The sequence below is a fragment of the Gossypium hirsutum genome, chromosome A06, assembly GCF_007990345.1.
Source record: "Gossypium hirsutum isolate 1008001.06 chromosome A06, Gossypium_hirsutum_v2.1, whole genome shotgun sequence".
NCBI lineage: Eukaryota > Viridiplantae > Streptophyta > Magnoliopsida > Malvales > Malvaceae > Gossypium > Gossypium hirsutum.
The window spans coordinates 32462921-32483620 of record NC_053429.1 but is presented as its reverse complement, the minus strand read 5'-3'; the positions used below and the strand labels follow the sequence as shown (position 1 = coordinate 32483620).

Genomic DNA, 20700 nt, shown 5'->3' with positions numbered 1-20700 from the left:
CGTAAGTTGTAAACCAATCCCGATTGGGACTCATGTGGAAGGTGCAGACTGAATCAAGTATCCACTTCTCGCTTACTTTAGAATCATTGACAGAAGCGACTAGAAGTTCACCATCGTTGTAGTCTTCTACAACATCAGCTTCGCCAGAATTTTCTGGTTGTTTTCCCTTTTGATTCGCAGCCTCCCTTTTAATTTTGTTCTGTAGCTAATAGCACTCAAATTTAATGTACCCTTTCTTTTTGTAGAAGTTACAAGTTTTACCTCTGTTTGAAGACTTCGATCTACCCTTAGATTTACTGTGAGGATTCTGTTCATGTGTCCTTCCACAATCATTATCAGCATTCTGATCTTATCTCCCACGAGCAATGAGACTCTCTCCCTGAGAGTCGGGTGTAACCACAAGATGCTTCATCTTATTATACAAGGTCAAAGAATCATAAACCTCATCAACTGTGAAAGACTCGCGGCTATATAAAATCGTGTCTCTAAAGGTTGAATAAGACGGAGGCAACGAACAAAGTAGAATCAACCTTATATATTCCTTATCATACTGAACCTCCATGGCCTTCAAGTTTGAGAGAATTTCTTTAAACCTTATTAAGTGTTCATGTACAGACGCACCTTCCTCCAAACGATGAGCATAAATATGATGCTTCATATGCAACTTGCTTGTTAGAGTTTTCGACATACATATTTGTTCTAGCCTCTTCCATAATGCAGCGGCGCTCTTCTCTTTCATCACATCCTGCAAAATTTCGTTGGACAAATGCAGATGTAATTATATTAACGTCTTTCGATCCTTACGCTTCTTCTCTTCATCTGTTAAAGTCGAAGGCATCTTATCTATCCCTAGCAGGGCATCCTCCAGATCTATATGCGCAAGAACTGCTTGCATCTTAATCTGTCACAATACGAATCTGGTGTTCCGATCCAACAGCAGAATTTCATACTTCAAAGACGCCATTACCGTGATAAAGATGAACAACCCGGAAGCTCGGATACCACTTTGTGAAAAAATAAAATAAAATAAAATAAAAAAACACACAGATTTTACGTAGAAACCCTTTCGGGAAAAAACCACGGGCAGAGGAGAAGAAAATTCACTATATCGAATTCGAATTATTACAAGAGGAATAGACTATGTCTATTTATAGGCTTGTAAAGCCATATTCTAGTAAGACTGAAACACCTTATTCTAATCAATATAAAATAGATGGAGTTTAATAAGGTTTAAAAAACCTTATTCTAAAATAAAATAAAAGAAATGTAATTCTATATAGATTCTTCTTTTATTTTATTTTACCACTGTATTTTATTTAAATAATGATTCAAGTCACTTAATTCTAACACTTCAAGTTCACGAATTCTCAAAAAGATTACATCCAACCCACATTCTAAGCTAGGGCTGAAGTTAAATTCCACAAGGAGATCATCATGAGATGAGAATTCAATCTAGACCCTTCTTATACCTTTCATAATATGAACCATCTTCATTCTAATGATTTTTCGTGTCTCATATAATATGAACCACTCTTATTATACCATCAAATGCTTTGTATAACTTTTAATATTATAACAGGATTATTTTTTATTTATATTTCACATAAATATAGTGTATAATTCTACATATTCCTAGTAAACTAAATGATGATATGGTAAAAAAAAATCCAAATATACCATCATGTTATTCACTAACAACGTACAAAGTTATAACTCAGACAATACATCAAATATAGAACTCTAAAATTATCAACTAAATTTGGACCCTATTTACCTAACCAAAACAAATCTCACTGTTTCGGCCTGAAGTCATCATCATATATTTTACTCTATTTTTGGACCACAAGTCATCATATATTTTTCTCTACTTTGGACCACAAGACAATATCTATATATATATATATATATATATATTTAAATTGTAATAGTATCCATGGTTCTAAAAAAAATCAATTCTTAGAAGCATTAAATTAAATTACTTAATTTTAATTTATTAATGAAAATAATTTTTTTTTAAAACTCACACATGAATACACATAATATTTATGTGTTTTTTATTTTTAATATTTTAAACTACCAAACCGCAAAGCTTTTAAGATATTCATATATATTTATATATATATATTGATAATTGGGAGAGAGAAATAGGTTTACTTGAATTTAAACCTAAATTCTCATGCCTATAATATAATGTTTTTATTATTGTGTCAAATATATTATATATATTAATATCATATTATTTTAATTGTATTTTCGTCTCATATTCATATAAAATAATTTTATCATTACCTAAAATCATATTTTATATTCCTTTCATTTATAAACTAGAAAAGTATTGTTGCTATTGAAATAGTAAAAGAAACAAATAAATAGAAGTCCCTATCTGAAAATAACATGCACCATATCTTTCTTTGGTTAATAATGACCTATTGCTTATAGAATCCATAATTATCAAACCATCATGTGATAATGTGAGGAAGCCAATTGCAATCATCTCTCTACTTCTTTCCTTTTCAAAGCTTATGAATTTTAATTAGAATTTATTTAGCCGAAAGCAATTCAAAAAATTTTAAAAATTTTAAAATAATTTATTTAAATGCAAAGGTTAATTATGTTGTTAGCCTTTATATTTTGCAAAATTAAAACTAAAAAAATTATGTTCTCTTATTTTTTATTTAAAAATATCAATTTAATTATTAAAATTGTAAGTATTTTTGTCAAATTTTATCAAGTTAAAATTTTGATTAGATTGTCCTCATATGATGTGAGATATGATTAGCAAAAAAAATGCAAAATTGACAAATTTTGACAAAAACTACTAACGCAATAATAATTAGACTAGAATTTTTAAATCGAAAAAAATAAAAAGGATTGAAAATTTAACTCTTAAAGTATAAGAATTAAATCTCAAATTCTATACAAATATAATGATTAACAAAAAATTTAACTAAATATAAATTATTTGGATTTTTAAAATACGTCAAATGACAAAATATATATTTTTTAAAAGTTAAATTTAAAATTTCTTAACAAAATTAGTGAAATTGACAGAGAAACGCGGCTAATGAAATTACATTTTATTCCATTTTTTTGGTATAATGATTTATTTGCCCCTCTAACTTTAATAAGAAATAATTTTAGTTATCTATTTAATTTTTCATCTTTCTTAGCTCTTAAACTTGCTTTGTTAAACAAATCATTTCAAAATAGATGAAAAAATTAACATTTGTTGACTTGACATACACGTGAATTGTCATGGAGGGGTCACATCAATAATTAATTAATTTTTAAAAATTTAAAAATTTAAAAATATTTTATAAATTATAAATTATTAAAAATATAAAAATTATAAAAATAATTTTTAAAAAATTAATTAATTGCTAATGTGGTATACACATAACATGAATTGTCAAGTTAATAAAATTAATAAACATCAACTTTTCCATTAATTTTGAATGATTTCAACTAAAACAATTTTTCTTTAAAATTGAAGTGCGAAAAAATCATTAATTTTTATTTTTCAAAAACGCATTTTAGTCTCTCATTCTCCTGCCTAAAATAGCTGAAAGACAGTGACGTTTTCTCTTTTCCCTTATCAATTCAACCTATTTTACTAAAGGTTTTAATTTTTCAATTTTATTTTAAAGAATTTATATTTTATTTTTTTATATTTTAAAATTTAAATTTAAATTTTAATATTATTAAATTTATTTAATTAAATTTGTTGACATAACCTTTTAAAAGAATAAAAATACTTACTTTGAAACCAAGAAACTTCATAAACAACCTAAATTTAAAATAATTTTAATAGTATTTACAATTCAACCTAAATTTTGAAATATAAAAAATAAATAAATTAAATTCCTAAATATAAATACAGGGACTAAATTTTAAATTTATGAAAAATACAGAAATTTATAGCTTCTTTCATCCGTTAATTTATTACTTTAAATATTTTTATTTAGAGATAAAATAATGTTTAGTCCTTCAACTTGGTGATTTTTTCAATTTAATCTTTTAAAATTGTTTTGATCCACATTTTGAAAACTTGACAATTTTTTTTTAATCTTTGTGATGACGTAACACTTTAAAGTTAGATTATGTCAATTTTTTATTTTTTAAAAAAAAATTATATTTTTAAGTGATAACGTTGTATAATATTAAAATGTTACATCAATCACATGAACTAAAATTGAAAAAAATCTTAAATTTTAAGATTAATTTAGATAAAAAGAAATTAAAAATTATTAAATTTAGTAACTAAATATATATATTGCTTTATCGTTTTTATTTAGCAGGTTAAAGAAAAAGCTAAATATATTTCTCTCACTAATTAAAATAATTATTGAGGCTCTTTGTTACACTCCCAAGAATGTCAGTATAAAGTTAGGGCAGAGGGGAGAAAAGGATGTTGTTGTCACCATAAGTGGTTGGCAACTTCATTTTGGATCATCCATTAATATGCCTTCCTTTTTCACATATAAGACAAAAGAGCAATAATAAGTGGAAATTATGTCTAAACAGCTTTAAAAATTATGTGCTGCTTTCTTAATTATTCCATCTGTTATACTATACAAACAGATTTTACATAAAAAAAAATTATCGGAAAAAATCATAATTAAAAGAGGATAGATTTATTAATGTTGAAAAATAAAAAAATAAGATATTTTAGGTTATGCGTAGATTTTAAATTTAATACGGATTCAACTTGTTATTTAATAAATGAATTGTATCTCGAAATTTTCAGATCGAATCAAACACAGCTCTATTAATTATTTTGCTAATGTAATATTATGAAAAATCTATTTCAATTATTACATCTATGAAAAAAATAGTACTTTTATAAAGGTGTGAGGTATTTTTTAAGATCCAACTTTAAAATTGAAATTAGTATTAATTAAAAAATGAAATATAAGTTTTTTAATCACTTCACGTGTAATTCAATCCACCAACAAAATAACATTTCAAATTACGATTAATATTATAAATATTAATTGAATAATTGTCTTCAATTTAAATCAATCCCAAATTACAACTCCTATTAATTCCTTCTACTATAAAAAAAGAAAAAGAATATTATATAACAAATGAATTGTTTATGAATTTAAATGGCAATGAAAGATTTTATGTAAGATCTTCATCAACCATGGATTCAATTCTTAAAATTTTAGTTGCTTTTAAATAGTTTTTTATTTTAAAAAATCATTTATTGACTTTGATATCCTATAAAAACACAAACATGAATGGAGTTTTGGAATAATATATGCCTATTATTACTAATAAATTGATCAAGGTCTATAAAATAACATAAGATAGTTGGAAGGCAAAGTTAGGAAAATAAGGGCAAAAATGATTTGCTATAAAAATTCGCATTGCCACAATTCACTAATTTCCTTAAAATTAAATACATCTTAGTTAACTGTGTTTATGTTTCTCATGGTCCACTACAATTTTTTATATATTTTTTTAAAGGAAATTATTTATATTCTTTATTCATATAATACTTTACTAGTTATATATATATATGGTGTTTCTTTTGAGAAAATAAAAATCTCCATGCTTTTACTTTGTCCAAATCAAACTCTTTTAAAGGTCTTCAATTGGTCACTACAATTAATAATAATCAAATCAAATTTTCATTAATTGATTTCAGTGAAATTATAAACTATTGTAAGTCTAAACTTTTATAATGGATGTTTATAATATATATATATATAATGGATCGATTAAGTGGTTGGAATTAATTCAATCAAATTTCTATTTATTTAAATTTTAACATTTTTCATATAATCTTTTTATATGTTATAAATGTAATAAATAATTCTAATTTATACAAATTTGTAAAATTTATTATTAATATATATATATATTTATTTATTATACTTTAGGCCTATATTATAAGAATATGGTGAAGTTTAGCCTCATGGCATTATTAAGAAAGTAGAATAATTCGTCTAAACATCTTATCACATCAAATAAGCTCTCACAATTCTCAAGATATATAAAAGGAAGAGTTCCTAATAACACTCATTAATCTATTACATCCCGATTTGATGGATGCTTGTTTAATCTTTTCAAGCCAACTTTAACAACACCTTTAATTCACATATGTTATTCTATCACTCCACCTATGAAATAAGGAACTCGATAGTTAAGACCTACACCCAACCAATTTCCCTCAATAAATACTTTCCCTGCGATACACAACATATATAACCTATACTCTACTAAAATTCAACTTCAACCTTCTCACTCTAACATTCTAATAACTTTCCACACCAATTACGATGTAAACACTGCCGATGTCAACAATTATGAGCTTGTTTAGTAGTGCTTATAAAAATATTTTTGGCTTGAAAAGCATTCCAGGAAAAAAAAAGTTGTGCTGAACAAATTACTTTTGGTTAAAATTTTTTACTTTTGAAAAAGGAGAAGCTAAATTTTTAGCTTTTCCTCTACCAAAAAACCAAAAACATTTTTTTTGCTTAATTACTTTTTCACCCTTCCAACAACATAGTATTTTTCTTTATTTTTTTCTTGGTGCTTAATTAATTACAAATATATTAAAATCAATAATTAAAAATAAAAAAATATTTTTTAAATAATACAAATGTGTTAATATCTAATTAAAAATATTTAATGGTTATATTTAAATATGTAAAATATAGTTTATATATTCTAATTAAATTTTATAAATAATTAATATTTATTACTTAAAAATATTTAAGAATTATACTTAATACATTAAAATATTAACAACAAGTTATACTTTTTTTTATATTTTTAATAAAATATAATAATATTAACTAATTTGAATATTATTTAAATACATATTTGTTACTTGATAATATCATGTCTAAAATGAACATTTTATTTCTCAAAAGTACTTTTTGATAGCAATGCTAAATACTCAAATCTTAACTAAACTCATTAAAAATACTTCTTAAAAATATTTTTCTACAACATTTCGTAAAAACACATTTCAAAAACATTATTAAACTAGCCATATATATCCATTTCGATAAGGTGGTGTCATAACAATTCTCAAGTAATAAAATAATAAGTTAACTTTAAAAGGTTTGTATTAAACAATCACATTCCGTCAAACAGGTTTTTCTTTCAAATTTTATCACATTATCACACTTATTCTCACATTTAATAAAATTTAAATAAAAAATAATTTATACTGATGTGATATAATTATGAGTAAAGTACCTTATTAGTTAATAAATTATCGGTAATTTTTTTTTGATCACTTAATTAAAAAAAGTTATAATTTAGTCACTGAACTATTCGAAAGTTTTTATTTAAGTTATTGAATTATTAAGTTTTTCTTTCAAAGTTCCTCCAGCGAGACGATCGATACAGTGAATCGGTGTTCATTGATGAGTAAAAGAACACATCTTAGATTTAAGTCTATTTGAGAGTCAATGTCGGAGATCAGAGGAAAAAACTGTGTGAATTTTAGTTTGCAGATTTTTAACTTATGACGTTCAAAATTGTTTCATAAAAAAAAACCAAATTGTAAAAGAGAAGGAGAAAAAGAGCTTTTGATTTGTGCAGGCCGTGCAAATAGAAAAAGCCATATAGCACAGATTTTAACAGTCTAGTGACTTAAATAAAAAATTTAAAATAGTTTAATGACCAAATTGTAACGTTTTTTAATCAAGTGACCAAAGTAAAACTCACCCATAATTTAGTGAAAAATTGTGTAATTTAACTATAATTATTTCACAAAATTTTTTTGTGTGTGATTGCGGAGCTTGCGTTCAAGAATGACACGCGGGGACGATGCTGAAGCGAAGTTGCGAGGCTCAAAAAGAATTTACGTCGTGTGGGCTTGCGGAACAAATACAATTGCCTCATAACCTCTAGCCGCATGGTGCCATTGGCTGGCTTAGCTTTTAGTGTTCAAACTTCACACGTATGACTTGGTTTGGTTGCCTTTAAACTTCAAATTACAAAAGAATAATAATTCACTTACAATTTTTATTATTCTAATAAATTGTTATGTCATTTTTAAGAAAAGCTTGAGAAGAAGGTTAGAGTGTTTGAACTGAATTAGGCTTCATACAAGATAAAAGATGAAAGCATCACAATTTGTATTCTAGGATACTAATAATAATGTTTATGCTTTGCAATAGAAGAAAAAAGTGAGAGTAAAAGTATGAAAGCTTAGGATGTATCAATATTCAATAATACACAAGAATTGATTGATTTATTTGATTTGTCAAATAAATATTTTTGTCGTCTTTATTAAAAAAATTTATTTTTAACCGTTATCTTGAAAATTAAAAATTATTTTTCTTTTATTAAGTAATGTTATTTTTTTAGATTACATAATTTTATTTTTTTCTTATCACAATTTAGATTACATAGAAGTGGATACATGTATGTTAGCATTAAATTTTATGGGAATCAAACCAATAAAGGCTTAAAACTAAAATTATTATTAAACATAATTAAAAATAAAATGCAGTTCACCTAAAAAGGATTTTGTTCAATGATTCAATCAAATTCCCCTTAGAACTCAATCGGCTCGAAGCCAAGCCATCAAGCTGGCTACGCGGAATGTCGAGTTGTGTAACCTTGACTTTTTTAGTTCCACTTTTAATTGAATTTAAACCAGATTTTCACTTTCCTATTCCCATGATGAAACGCACGCGCCATATCATCACCGTGTGTCTTGCTTACAAAATTCAAATCGTATCCACCACTCAATCATAAAATTCCACGTTACAGACCGCAGTTAATTTTGGTTTCTGTTTCGGCCTAATTCTGATTTTAGTCCCTATATTAGGTTGAAATTAAAACTTTAATCATTCTACTTTAATTCAATATAATTCAATCTCTTCTTATTTAATGTTAATAATAGATGACGTGAAAATTCAATCAACTATGTTCAACTTATAATAAATTAACTTTGCAATATCATCTTTAAAATTAATATTTTATATTCTTAAAATCATTTTTTGACCGTAATACTTAACACTTAAATCTTAAATTAAAAATTTTAAAATCAATATCAAATTAGATGTAATAATATTATAATAAGGGAAATTAAAATAGATGGATTATTTTGATAAAAAAATAAAAAGGCTAAATATTTAATTTCAGCATAATAGAAAGATCAAAACTATAATTAAACCTTTTTATTAGTTTCCTTGTCCGAAAACCACCCCGCGCGCTATAAATATCCCAACTGAATCCCAACACTATCGGTTTTTTCTTCGTTCTCCTTCTTATCATATATACGTAATACTTAATTTTTCATTATTTTCCATTTTTAACGAAGTTTTATTTTATTTTATTTATTTTTCTTTCTCTGCCATGTCAATGGCGGGGGAGACGGGGATGGAGCAATTAACGTCGGGAGCAAGCAATCGTATAATTCCCATCTTAAGAACGCTAAGAATACCGCTCATTTTCCTTCAATCAATAATACTGTACCTCCTCCTCTTCCTCTTCCCTCGCCGACGCCAGACGGCGGTCGGAGCTGCCGATGAGGCGCCGCAGTTGCAGGCTAAAACCGCGAGGCGGAGGTCGGTATGGAGGCGGGAAGAGGAGGACACGTTGAGAAGGAGAGCTTTAGCGGAGGGTTGGGACATGGGGTTCGAAACCGCCGACGGAGAGGTCCGGTGTCGATGGGGCACGTCCCTGTTTTTTGGGGTCCGAAGAAATGCCTTGTTTTGCCGATCTTGGTTGCCGGCCGTCGATGAATTGAAGTAAAGAAACATTAATTTTCCTTTTTTCAAAGTTAAATCTTTTTCTTTCTTTCTTAATGAGAATGATTCTTTCCTTTCTTGTAGTTGCCTTCATTATGTTTGCCTTTTTGCTTCACTCTAGTATCTCCTCCTAAGTGCTTCTTGTTTTGTTAATTTTAGGGGAATTTTGATCATTATACACGGCCTGAATGAGCATAGGTAAAATAATAATTTATTAATTGATCCCCATGAACATATTTCAGTTTCTTTTTAAGAATTTCAATTTCTTTCTCATGTTCTGTTTCATGGGGGGTGTTCATTTACAGTGGAAGGTATACTCAATTTGCTAAGCAACTAACTTCTTGCCGCTATGGTGTATATGCCATGGACTGGATAGGTACATAATTTAGCACTAGTGTAGTTTATGTTTATGCCCTTGTTTTTTTTCTTTTCCTTTGTTTTGTAGTGAATGAAATAATTTTTCTCGCTATATAGGTCATGGTGGTAGCGATGGATTGCATGGATATGTTCCTTCACTTGATCATGTTGTTGCAGATACCGTAAGTTCTCATTCAGTTGCCCTGTATCCTTTCAATGTGCACTTGAGATGCATTTGTCTTTGATGGTAAACCATTTACTAATGAACCTAGACCTTGGCGGGTCAGATTGATTTCAGATTAGGTAAATTCGGTTCGGTTTCATTTAGGCTTTAAAATATTCTGATTCATTACCGTTTTCCAGCCGGGTCATCTCATATCTGTGTCATTTTAGGGTTTAAGATTTAGGGTTCAGGATATTCAATTTTGGGTTATTTTGATTTCCGGTAGTTTTGGGTTGAATTGTTTTTGGTTTGGGTCATTTTAGGATTAGGGTTTCAAGTTTTTGGTGTTAAGCACTGTCTCTTGTCTTACTTCAGGGGTTTTTCTTGGAAAAGATCAAAACAGAGAACCCAGGTGTACCTTGCTTCCTTTTTGGCCACTCAACTGGTGGAGCTGTGGTTCTAAAGGTACTCTTATCTATGTATTAGGTTTAAGCAACTCTGTTATGAACTGAAACTGTTGAGGTAAGAAGGGTGCAACATTGCAGGCAGCTTCATATCCTCATATTGAAGAAATGGTGGAGGGAATTGTGCTGACATCTCCAGCCCTGCGTGTTAGGCCAGCACATCCCATTGTTAGGGTCAGTTGCTGCTTCTTGTTCTTGGTTTATATTTGTGCTAAATCATGCCTTACTTGCCGCTTGAGTTTTATTTGGGGATTAAAGTTTTGACAAAATGGGTTTGGGTTTAAAAGTAGTTGGCTTGAGCTTTAATATTTAAGGTTCAAATTTGGTTTGGTTTACCTCGTTTTTTTATTTTATAATATATTATGTTTATTTTATTTTTATACACTATGAAATTTATATCATATGAATATTAAACATAATATATTATAATGTAAACATTAAAAAAATATTTAAGTAGTTTATGCTTAAAATTTTAATAAAAGAAAAAAATAAAATTAGTAAGCATTAAATAAAAATAAAAATTTAAAATAATATGAACAAACATAAATAGGCTTGAGTTTAACTATTTAAAACTGTGGATGGGCACGTCAAAATTTGAAGTTCATATATTAAGCTGGACCAGGATTCGATAACTGTATATGATGTTGATGTCATGTATATTATGGTAAGTGTGAGTTTCTTTGGGTTTGTATAACCTTTTTCTTTTTCCATTTGATAATGCTAGGATATAGTCATACTATTCGGTGACATATTGTATATAGAATAAGAATGGGAGTGGTATTAATTCAGTTGCCTATGACAAAGTGCATCTCTTTTTTCTCCATGTTGAATTTTGTACATTTTGTCTACACGTAGGCTGTTGCTCCCCTTTTTTCTCTGGTTGTCCCCAAGCTCCAATTCAAAGGTGCAAACAAGAGGGGCATCCCAGTTTCGAGGGACCCTGCTGCACTACTGGCCAAGTACTCCGACCCCTTGGTCTACACCGGTCCAATAAGGGTCCGAACAGGGCACGAAATACTACGCATTTCATCATACTTGATGCAAAACTTCAAGTCTGTGACGGTCCCATTCTTCGTTCTTCATGGAACCGCAGACAAAGTCACTGATCCACTTGCCTCCCAGGATTTATACATCGAAGCGGCCTCTAAGTTCAAAGACATAAGGCTCTACGACGGCTTCTTGCACGACCTTCTGTTCGAACCGGAACGTGAAGAAATAGGGCAGGATATAATTGACTGGATGGAGAAGAGATTAGATGGCAGTGGCAGATATTAAAAGATTGATTGCCTCTGGTAATCAGGATAGATTTAAGTGTTCCCTTTTCTTTTTAGAAAGCACGTGTAGATGTTTTTACAAAGTTGGTTTCAGGGTTGAGGTTTATAATGAAATCTGTAACCATATTCAGATGTTATATATATGGAGGTTGATGTCTAAATTTTTTTCATTCTATGGGTTGGCGTTTGTGATTGTTACTGGCTATGCAAAGCTTTAGTTTTTGGGTTAAGGGGTGCTGCATATTTGGATATTCAATTTACTCACTAATATTTTACATCATTTCTATTTTGGTTATTGATATGACTTTTTTTTTTCTAACAGATACAATAACTTATTTAGTCTTCAATACTTACATATTCTGAATTCTAAGTAATTCAATAAATTTAATTCTTCATATTTATAAATTCTATCAATTTAATCTTTAAACATATATAATTATATATTATGAAAAGTACAACATATAATATTATATGTATATAATTTGATATTTATGTATTTTGTATTATGCTTATATTATTAAAATTAGTGGACCACATCGTTGTGAAAGTTTGAATTATAAGCCAACTTCTTTTTGTAAAGTTTATTTTGAAGAATTTTATTTTATTTTAATGCATAAAAAATAAGAAATAAAGCCTAAGTTAACGGGCGTGCCATTGTCATTATCGTTTCAAACTTTTTAAAAGAAATTTTGAATACTAACCATTCGAAGAAATTGAAATAAGTTTTTTTTTTTATATATATTCAAATTAAATTATAAGTATATATATGAATATTAATATAATTTGTTGTTTGAGTTGTAACTCGATTAGTATCAATATTATTGTTAGTGTAAGAGGACATAAATTCGAGTAGGCTGAAACGTATTATCCTCCCATTTAAGGGTTAGAGAGGGATTATAAATAGTTTGTATTGTATCATATCATAAAAAATGTATATTATAAAAATTTATAATGAAATTAATGTTAAAAAATTATTAATATAAATTCTAAATATTTTATAATATATCAACGATAAGAATAGATAATCCGATGATGTGTACATATATATATATTATAAAATCAGATACCCATTTGTGAAAGTTGCTGCTGCTATAGCCTTTCATATAAATAGAAACCTTGGCCCACCATTTAAGCTTTGGGAAGTAGCAGCATTGAGAGTGTCCAATCAGTTAACCATTACTTGCTGCCAATTCAACGGAAATGACCTCCAAATACTTGGGTCTATAAATTATTTTTTTTAAATAACACTCTATTGAGGGTTCAACATTAAAATAATATCTTTTTTTTTATCATACTTCGAGTTGGATTAATTATTTTTAATTAAATTATAAAGTAAAATTTGAAGGTTGAAATACACTTCAAATCTCTATACTCTTTGTGTATTTAGAATTTAATCTTCATATTTTTATTTTTTTTAAATTAGTCTTTCTATTTTTTAAATTTGAAAATTTAAATTCAATTGTTAACACAATTAGATTTTTTTACTAAATTCATTGGACTAGCAACTTGAATTTTTTTTAAAAAAAATGCTCATACAGTAACTGTGTAACCAAAAAAAAATTGCAATAGACATGAATTTGATAAATATTTTTAATGGTGTTAATAACTCTTAAAAATTACATAATCATTTTAATCAAAATAAAGAATGTTGAGCTAACTAATGCAATGTAAAAGTTGAGGTACCAATTATGTGAAGAAGTTGGAGTATAAAGATTAAATCTTAAATTTGAGTATAGTATAAAGATCAAAATTGAAACTTGACCATTGTTATATAATATATAGAAAAAATATGGTGCCATGCCACTTTGCCATGTTCATAGTCTTGCTTATTTTTCATATGTAGTTAAAAAATATATAATGACTTATTTGACCCTCTAATTTTATAAAAAGATCATTTTAGTCATCTTTTTAATTTTTTATCTCTTTTTAACTCTTGAACTTGAATTGTTTTTTAAATCACCCTAAGATGCTGCACTAGATGGGACTTCATTGGATGCATAAAAACTTGAAAGTCGAGTTATTATTGAAGTGTTTGGACTGAAGAGGAATGGACGAGTGCAAACTTCCGAAATAGGTCTGACTCCATTTCAGTTCTTCAGATTTGGCTCTTAATGAAATACTTTTTCACAAAATAGCCAAAGAGCTGGATGAAGTCAAAGGAAGAATGAAAAGGATGCAAGCCGAAAAAGATGAAGATAGGAGAAAGATGGAGGAAATACAAGTACAAAATGTGCTACTTTAGGAACATAATACGATACTTCAATCACAACATATACAGGTTTGGGAGCAAAATGCGAATCTTCATTCACAAAATGCACAATTTCAGTCGGTATTAGTTTCTATGCAGCAACAACCATAAGCTAAACCTCCACCATCCAAATAATATAAAATGTTATATTAATAACATTAAAACTAATAAATAAAAAAATTTTAAATTTATTATTTATTTTTATCTACTTATATTTTACTAAATTTATCAAAAACTTTTTTATATATATTCTAACACTTATAAAATTTAGAAGTAAAAATTCTAGTACTTAATTTTCCAACACTTAAATTTAAGTTATCAAGCAACATCTAACTTTAAGCCTTGAAGCAAGCCCAAAGCAGCACAACTCTCTTCTAACATTGTACAATCTAGCAATATCCTTACCAAGGATGCAAATTGGCAATGGATAGTGTAGCTTGAAATATTTATGGATGTTGGACTTATTATTTGTGAATTCAAATGTTTTAATCCGTAACTAATTTAGAGTGGATGTAGATATATTATTCTTTAAATATTCATTATTCGAATTCACTTTATATTTACGAACAATGAATTTGGATAATGGATATTTAAATTTATTTTATTTTTGTAAATAATGAGTTCAAATTAAAATATTTGAGTCCATTATCTGTTTTATTTTTCAAAATTTTTTATTTGAAAAAAATATTTTTGTACTTACCAAATACAAATATTTAGCATATTTGAATATCCAACAGATAATTTAACATTTAACATATTTGAATATTTGATAGATAATTTAATTAACTTAAATGATAATAGTCGAATAGAGAAAGAATTGTATAAAACTATGATTTCACGTTATTCCTATTCGTTTCCAATAAGAGAATGACAAATCAGATTTTTCCTCCTCATTTTTAGTATTTTTCGGGAGGGAAAAGCTGATCTGATTTGTCATTCTCCTATTAAAAAGGAATAAGGATGACGTAGAATCACAGTTTCATACAATTCATTCTCTACTTAGATATAATGCATATAATAAATGAATTTGAAAGTAGATTAACATATTAAAACTCAAAATTTTACATTAAAAAAAAACATTACCATTCCTAATCCTCACATCAAAATAAACCTCTCATTATCAGTATCCAGCCTAAATTATGATGTAAAGGAATCAACATCCCTTACACCCCCAATGCCCCAATTCCACATACATAAAGCAAAATAACATTAGCATGCTTGTGTACAAATAAAAGCCATAATTCCTTCAATTGCAAATAAACCTGTCATTTATTTTCTGCAATCCACTAGCCAGGGATTAATAAGCCTGTCCATAGGATCCTAGCTTGTGTAATCATTATGAAACCCATTAGTTAATAAACTAAAGAAAAAGCTAATTTTTTAATTTGTATTGTATAGTGTAAGGATATAAAGTAGGGTTTACACCTAACTTTAACAAATAATAATAAATACATAACGAATCGCCTGTATCTTTCCTTCTTTTTCACACTTTCCCACTAATATTAGTTGGTCCATGGAATTAACTTTCCATCTTTTCTTTCTTTCCCTTCCAACTTATCTTTAATACACACCTAAATTTCAAACTACTGGCATGAAACAGCTGATATGTTTATCATGAGAATTGTGATTTGGGATTTAGGGTTTCAAAAATATTATCGGTTAAAATTTTGAATTATTTATAATTTTATATTCAGATGGAATCTCTTATTTATTTTAAGTTGAATATATAATATTGTTATTTCAACTTATAAGTAAAGCTATAGCTTAATACTAAAGTAGGCCATAGCTCAAAAAATGTTTAAGCTCATAGGGCATCAAGCACTCTGCTTGGCAAGATGTTAACCCAAGAGCTAGCCACCTAGGACAACTATAAGCATCAATCTTATTAGAAAGGACTCTGTGCATCTGAGGTTGTAGAGTTAACAAATTGATCACTAAGTAAACAAACGCGTCAACATTTCTAGACAGCAGGGCCAACAGACTAATCTCTAGGCAAACGACCGATCAATTAATAGTCTCCAAGTAGCCTCTCGACCACCTTTCTCTCTCTCTCTATACTCTCAGTTTTATTACTAGCCTAAATTGTATGGCTTCCTTACTTCGGGTAGGGAAAACAGCTTGATCACTCGACAAACCAACATACTAAGATGGCTAGACGACCGATCAATACAAATACCCAACTATGACCTCCTTTCTATACTATCAATTTTACTGTTAGCCTAATTTGTTTTGCTTCTTTGCTCAGACTACATCTTTTACTTACTTAAAACATTAGATAACGTCTCAAAATACCAACTTCAACCTCCTCTTAACTCGCAAAACGAGCCCATTCATCCTATCCAATTACCAAAAAGACAAACAAATATCATTATCTTTTGCCGTAAAATTTCATGTAAAACAATATGATTACAGGCAAGATTCTTTTTCATCATTTCCTTCTCATTGGCAACCATGATGGTGAAATGATAGTAAAAAAAACAATACTCAGTTGGTCAATTTCAATCGAAATCAAACTCCTTTTAGAAGTGGAGGCATTAAATTAAAAACCACTTTTGAATAAATAATTCCAAACTCTCATGGTTGAGGACAAAGAAACATAATCAACAAAAAAAGCCAATAGAAAAGCAAAGTCAAGTAATCATGACATACACCACCCAAAACAGTACACTCATCAACTTTTCCAAATTTCTTTCCAATAAATATAAACCCTAATCTTCTCCAACTCTTCTCCTACAACAAAGCCAAAAAAGAAAACCCTAAAGTCTTCCTCTAGATATGGAACCAAGCCCACCCTTTATCACCAAGAAGCTATCTAACTTGGCTCGTTTAAGTGTATTCATGATAAGAAAAGGGTTCTCAAAGGGCAAGCTAGTGCTTGACGACCTTCAATTCTTAATGAAACGTGGGAAGATCGTGGGAAAAGCATTAAACGAGGCATCACTGAGTTGCAGGTCACGTGACGTGCATCTTTCCTTCGTATCACCAATGGAGTACGAGTTCAGCTGCCGTACAAGTCCGTCGCATCAACCTTACGTCCCCTTCAATGGCAGAAAGCGAAAAGCTGCCGCCCGTTACCGTTACTACGCAGGGCGGCCTCGGGGGCGAGACGGTGTGGTTTTGGGAGCAATGGGGTGTAGAGATTCGGGTGATTACGTGTCGCCGAAGCCATTAAAAGGAAGGAGAGTGCATATTAGTAGGGAGTTTCCATTGGTGTTGAAGGATCATGAAGATGATGAGGATGAATACCGTGTAGATGAAGCGGCTGAGGAGTTTATTCAAAGCTTTTATACGCAACTAAGGTTGCAGAAATGGTTGGCTGTCATGGAAGCAACCGATTACTATGGCTAAAAACCCTAAAAAATTCTATAATTTTGGAAGTTTATATATATGTTGATCCTTTGATCTTTAGGGGAAACAAATTGAACAGATATGTAACATATGTAACATTTCAGCGAAGGTTTTTAACGACAAAGTTGTTCTTTCCTGCTATCTTTGTCCCTTTGGTTTTCTTTTTCATTTTTAACTCAGATTTGATGCTGGGTATTTTGTATTTAAGTAATGGATATGAAACTTTGCAATTAAGAAATGGTTGGATGCTAAGGTTGAAATCTCGAAATTTACGATACCAGATGTTTTGAGTCTCATCTGTTTTTGATTATAATTGGTTTTAATTTGAATTTACAATCTGGATAAATCATTAGAAAAGTTATAAAGATTAAGTTTTAAATAATTTAAATAATAGTAATATAGATGAATATAAATTAATAAAATATCAGATAATATTATTATATTAATCAAAATTTTAAAGACATGAATCGTTATAATTTTAAATATACCCGATAAAACCGAAGCTACTAGCTATTAGATGTGGAGGTTAAATAAAAGAAGACATCAAATTAGGATTTTTTTTCCCCTTTTTATTTCTTAGATTTAATTGTTAGTTTTGAAGAGTGAGGACAAATGCCTGCTTTTTTTCTGTATTCTGTATGGAAACTGGTGATGCTGTTATGTGCATTTAAGTAAAGAATATAACTTCAGTTTGATTTTAATATTTGGTAAATGATAATAGATGTTCTGATTAAAAATATTATCCTTATTCAATATTTTTAAATCATGGGAATATTCTCCCTCCATTATGTAGCTGTCTGTGTACCACACTGTTATCTAACTTTTACATAATAATGTTTTAATTGATTATAATATCAACTAGTTTCTTATTTCACCAACTTATCCGTCAATTTAGAACACATAGATTAAATTTTAAACTTATTGTTACCACATGATATATGTATGCTTATTATAAAAATAGATAATGTGATAAAAATCTATGAGAATAACTTTTTTTAATATGTCAAATCTTGATTGTCCTCACATGCAGGTAAGATTTGATATGTTTTATACATATTTGGGCTAATATTTAATATCTACTAACAAGAAAATTGAATTGATATAATTGTGATATTTGAAGAATTCAATTAAAAATATATAAATTGTAAGTGAAGAGTGAGGACAAAGGCCTGCTTTTGTGTATTCTGTGTAGGAAAAGTGTCAAGTATTGACTATGGAAACAGGTGATGGTGTCATTCGAAATATAATTTCAGGTTGATTCTAATATTTGGTACAATCAATCTTTATTAAATGGATGTTCTTCGTTAAAAATATTATCCTTATTAAATAGAATCTTCTCACCCCACTATGCATCCTAATTATTTATCTAACACTTCTCCAATTCTGTTCCTTACTCCCTATTTCTTTTTATGTCTTTTTTAACCTCAACTACAAGTCATCTAAATATATAGATTTCTTCGTCTCATATTAATTTGAATTCAAATCAATAGGATGAAACTAAAAATTTTGTAACGAGAATTAAGATAAAATAATTTTTTTTCATGTTAAAATTATCTGAATTGAATAAATCATCTTACGAAGGGCCAATACGCGATTTTTTTTCATTTCCCCAAGGCCAAAAAAATTGAAATTGAACTCTTATTTTTTAAGAGGGACTAAAAGCAAAATTATACCATTTTACCAAATCCTTTCCAACAAGTAATTTAAATTTGAATGTCAAAACCTAAAATTGTCAAAACTGAAAAAACTAAAATTACAAACACCAAACAATCTAAATCCAAAATTGAGATTCTAAGCTTGAGATTAACGTTAGCCATTCCATTCTCTAAAGAAGATAGCTGTCAAAGTACACTGAAAGTCATCTAAAATTGAGATTAAATCGATTAAATCTTCAATTTTTTTCGATTTGATCAATTCAACTGACAAGTTGATACATTTTCCCTGATTGTTAAGTTACATTTCCCTTTCATGCTTCTCCCAATGTAACCCTTTCCTTTGTTTAAACCCTAAAATATACATAAACCAATCAAAACAATGAAACCTAAACTTCTTTGTTACAAGCCAAAAAAATGAGTTAAGAAAACATGCGCGTTTTGACAATTTAAGATTTAAGTGGAAACTTTGCGTTTTGGTGTGCCAACTGTAGTAACCTAATTCTAAACTATTTGTTTGTTTTCTTTTATTTTTTAGACTGTTGTAAAAAAAGAAGGACAATATTCTGTCAAGCATGAATTCTCTCTTCTCCTAATTGTTATTTTTCTCTTCTCTTCTTCCATATTCTTCCCTATTCTCCTTTCTTCTATTTGTTACTGTGATTTTCAAGTTCAATTCGTATCAGAGGTACTAGAGCTTCAACAATTGCTATGGCTAGGGATGAATCACAACACGTTTACAGAAGGAAGTGAATGTACTGCAACAAGAGATGGTGAAGATTTAGGAGGAACTATCTCAATTGGATGCTAAACAAGAAGCTAAGGTTGGTGCAAGGTTGCAAGGGTTCAAAGATAAGATAAAGGTGGAGGTATGGTCTGAACTTCATAGCTTATTTGAACAGTATTTTGGGAATCCAGTTTCCTCTAGTAATGTTACTACTCAAGCTAAAGGGAAAGGTGTATTGGGGGGCACCTCTTGGGTTTTTCCCCAAGAAACCTTTGGAGGCACAACAAACTATTTTGGGGATTGGTCTCAAAGGCTTACCCCTGTTTTGCTTAGGGTCATTGCAAGATCGAACTTTTAGGTTGGAGGGTCCTTGTTTTGACGGTTTGGATTTTAGTGGTCCAAATTAGAACAATACTTCATAGCTGAAGGGATACTAAATGGGGAAAAAGTTCGAATGATGATGTTACATTTGGAAGGGCGAGCCTTGGATTGACATTATTTTCATGCCTAGAAGCATGGTGGCTTGCAAATATTGGATTGGGCAGGGCCCACAGTCTAAAGGAAAGGTTCGGCTTTAGTATGACAGTTCCCTATTGTTATGGTAAAGAAAAAGGATGACAGTTCAAGGCTTTGCATTGACTACAGGTAGCTCAGCCAACTGACCATTAAGGATAGGTTCCCTATCCCAATTATCGAAAAGTTGCTGGATGAATTGGGCAATGCTAGAGTTTTCTCGAAATTG

General features: G+C 29.0%; 2 protein-coding genes across 2 annotated transcripts; both read left to right on the top strand.

The window, feature by feature from the left end:
• The first annotated feature begins 9220 nt into the window (after positions 1-9220).
• On the top strand, positions 9221-12278 carry LOC107897094 (monoacylglycerol lipase). The gene is made up of 7 exons (XM_041115752.1): positions 9221-9725; positions 9885-9923; positions 10031-10101; positions 10200-10264; positions 10621-10710; positions 10791-10883; positions 11565-12278. The coding sequence occupies exons 1-7, from the start codon at positions 9331-9333 to the stop codon at positions 11982-11984; spliced, it is 1173 nt and encodes a 390-aa protein (XP_040971686.1). The 5' UTR covers positions 9221-9330; the 3' UTR covers positions 11985-12278.
• Positions 12279-16871: 4593 nt separating this feature from the next.
• Positions 16872-17817, top strand: LOC107896057 (uncharacterized). Its single transcript, XM_016821207.2, has one exon. It carries the CDS (start codon positions 17007-17009, stop codon positions 17577-17579), a length of 573 nt encoding a protein of 190 aa, XP_016676696.1. The 5' UTR covers positions 16872-17006; the 3' UTR covers positions 17580-17817.
• Positions 17818-20700: the final 2883 nt, after the last annotated feature.

Bases quoted from the DNA above. Each gene is read 5' to 3' on its own strand.
- LOC107897094 (XM_041115752.1), top strand. From the start codon at position 9,331: ATGTCAATGGCGGGGGAGACGGGGATGGAGCAATTAACGTCGGGAGCA. The intron at 9,726-9,884 runs GTAAAGAAACAT...TGTTAATTTTAG, and splicing joins CCGGCCGTCGATGAATTGAA to GGGAATTTTGATCATTATAC. The intron at 10,711-10,790 runs GTACTCTTATCT...GCAACATTGCAG, and splicing joins GTGGAGCTGTGGTTCTAAAG to GCAGCTTCATATCCTCATAT.
- LOC107896057 (XM_016821207.2), top strand. From the start codon at position 17,007: ATGGAACCAAGCCCACCCTTTATCACCAAGAAGCTATCTAACTTGGCT.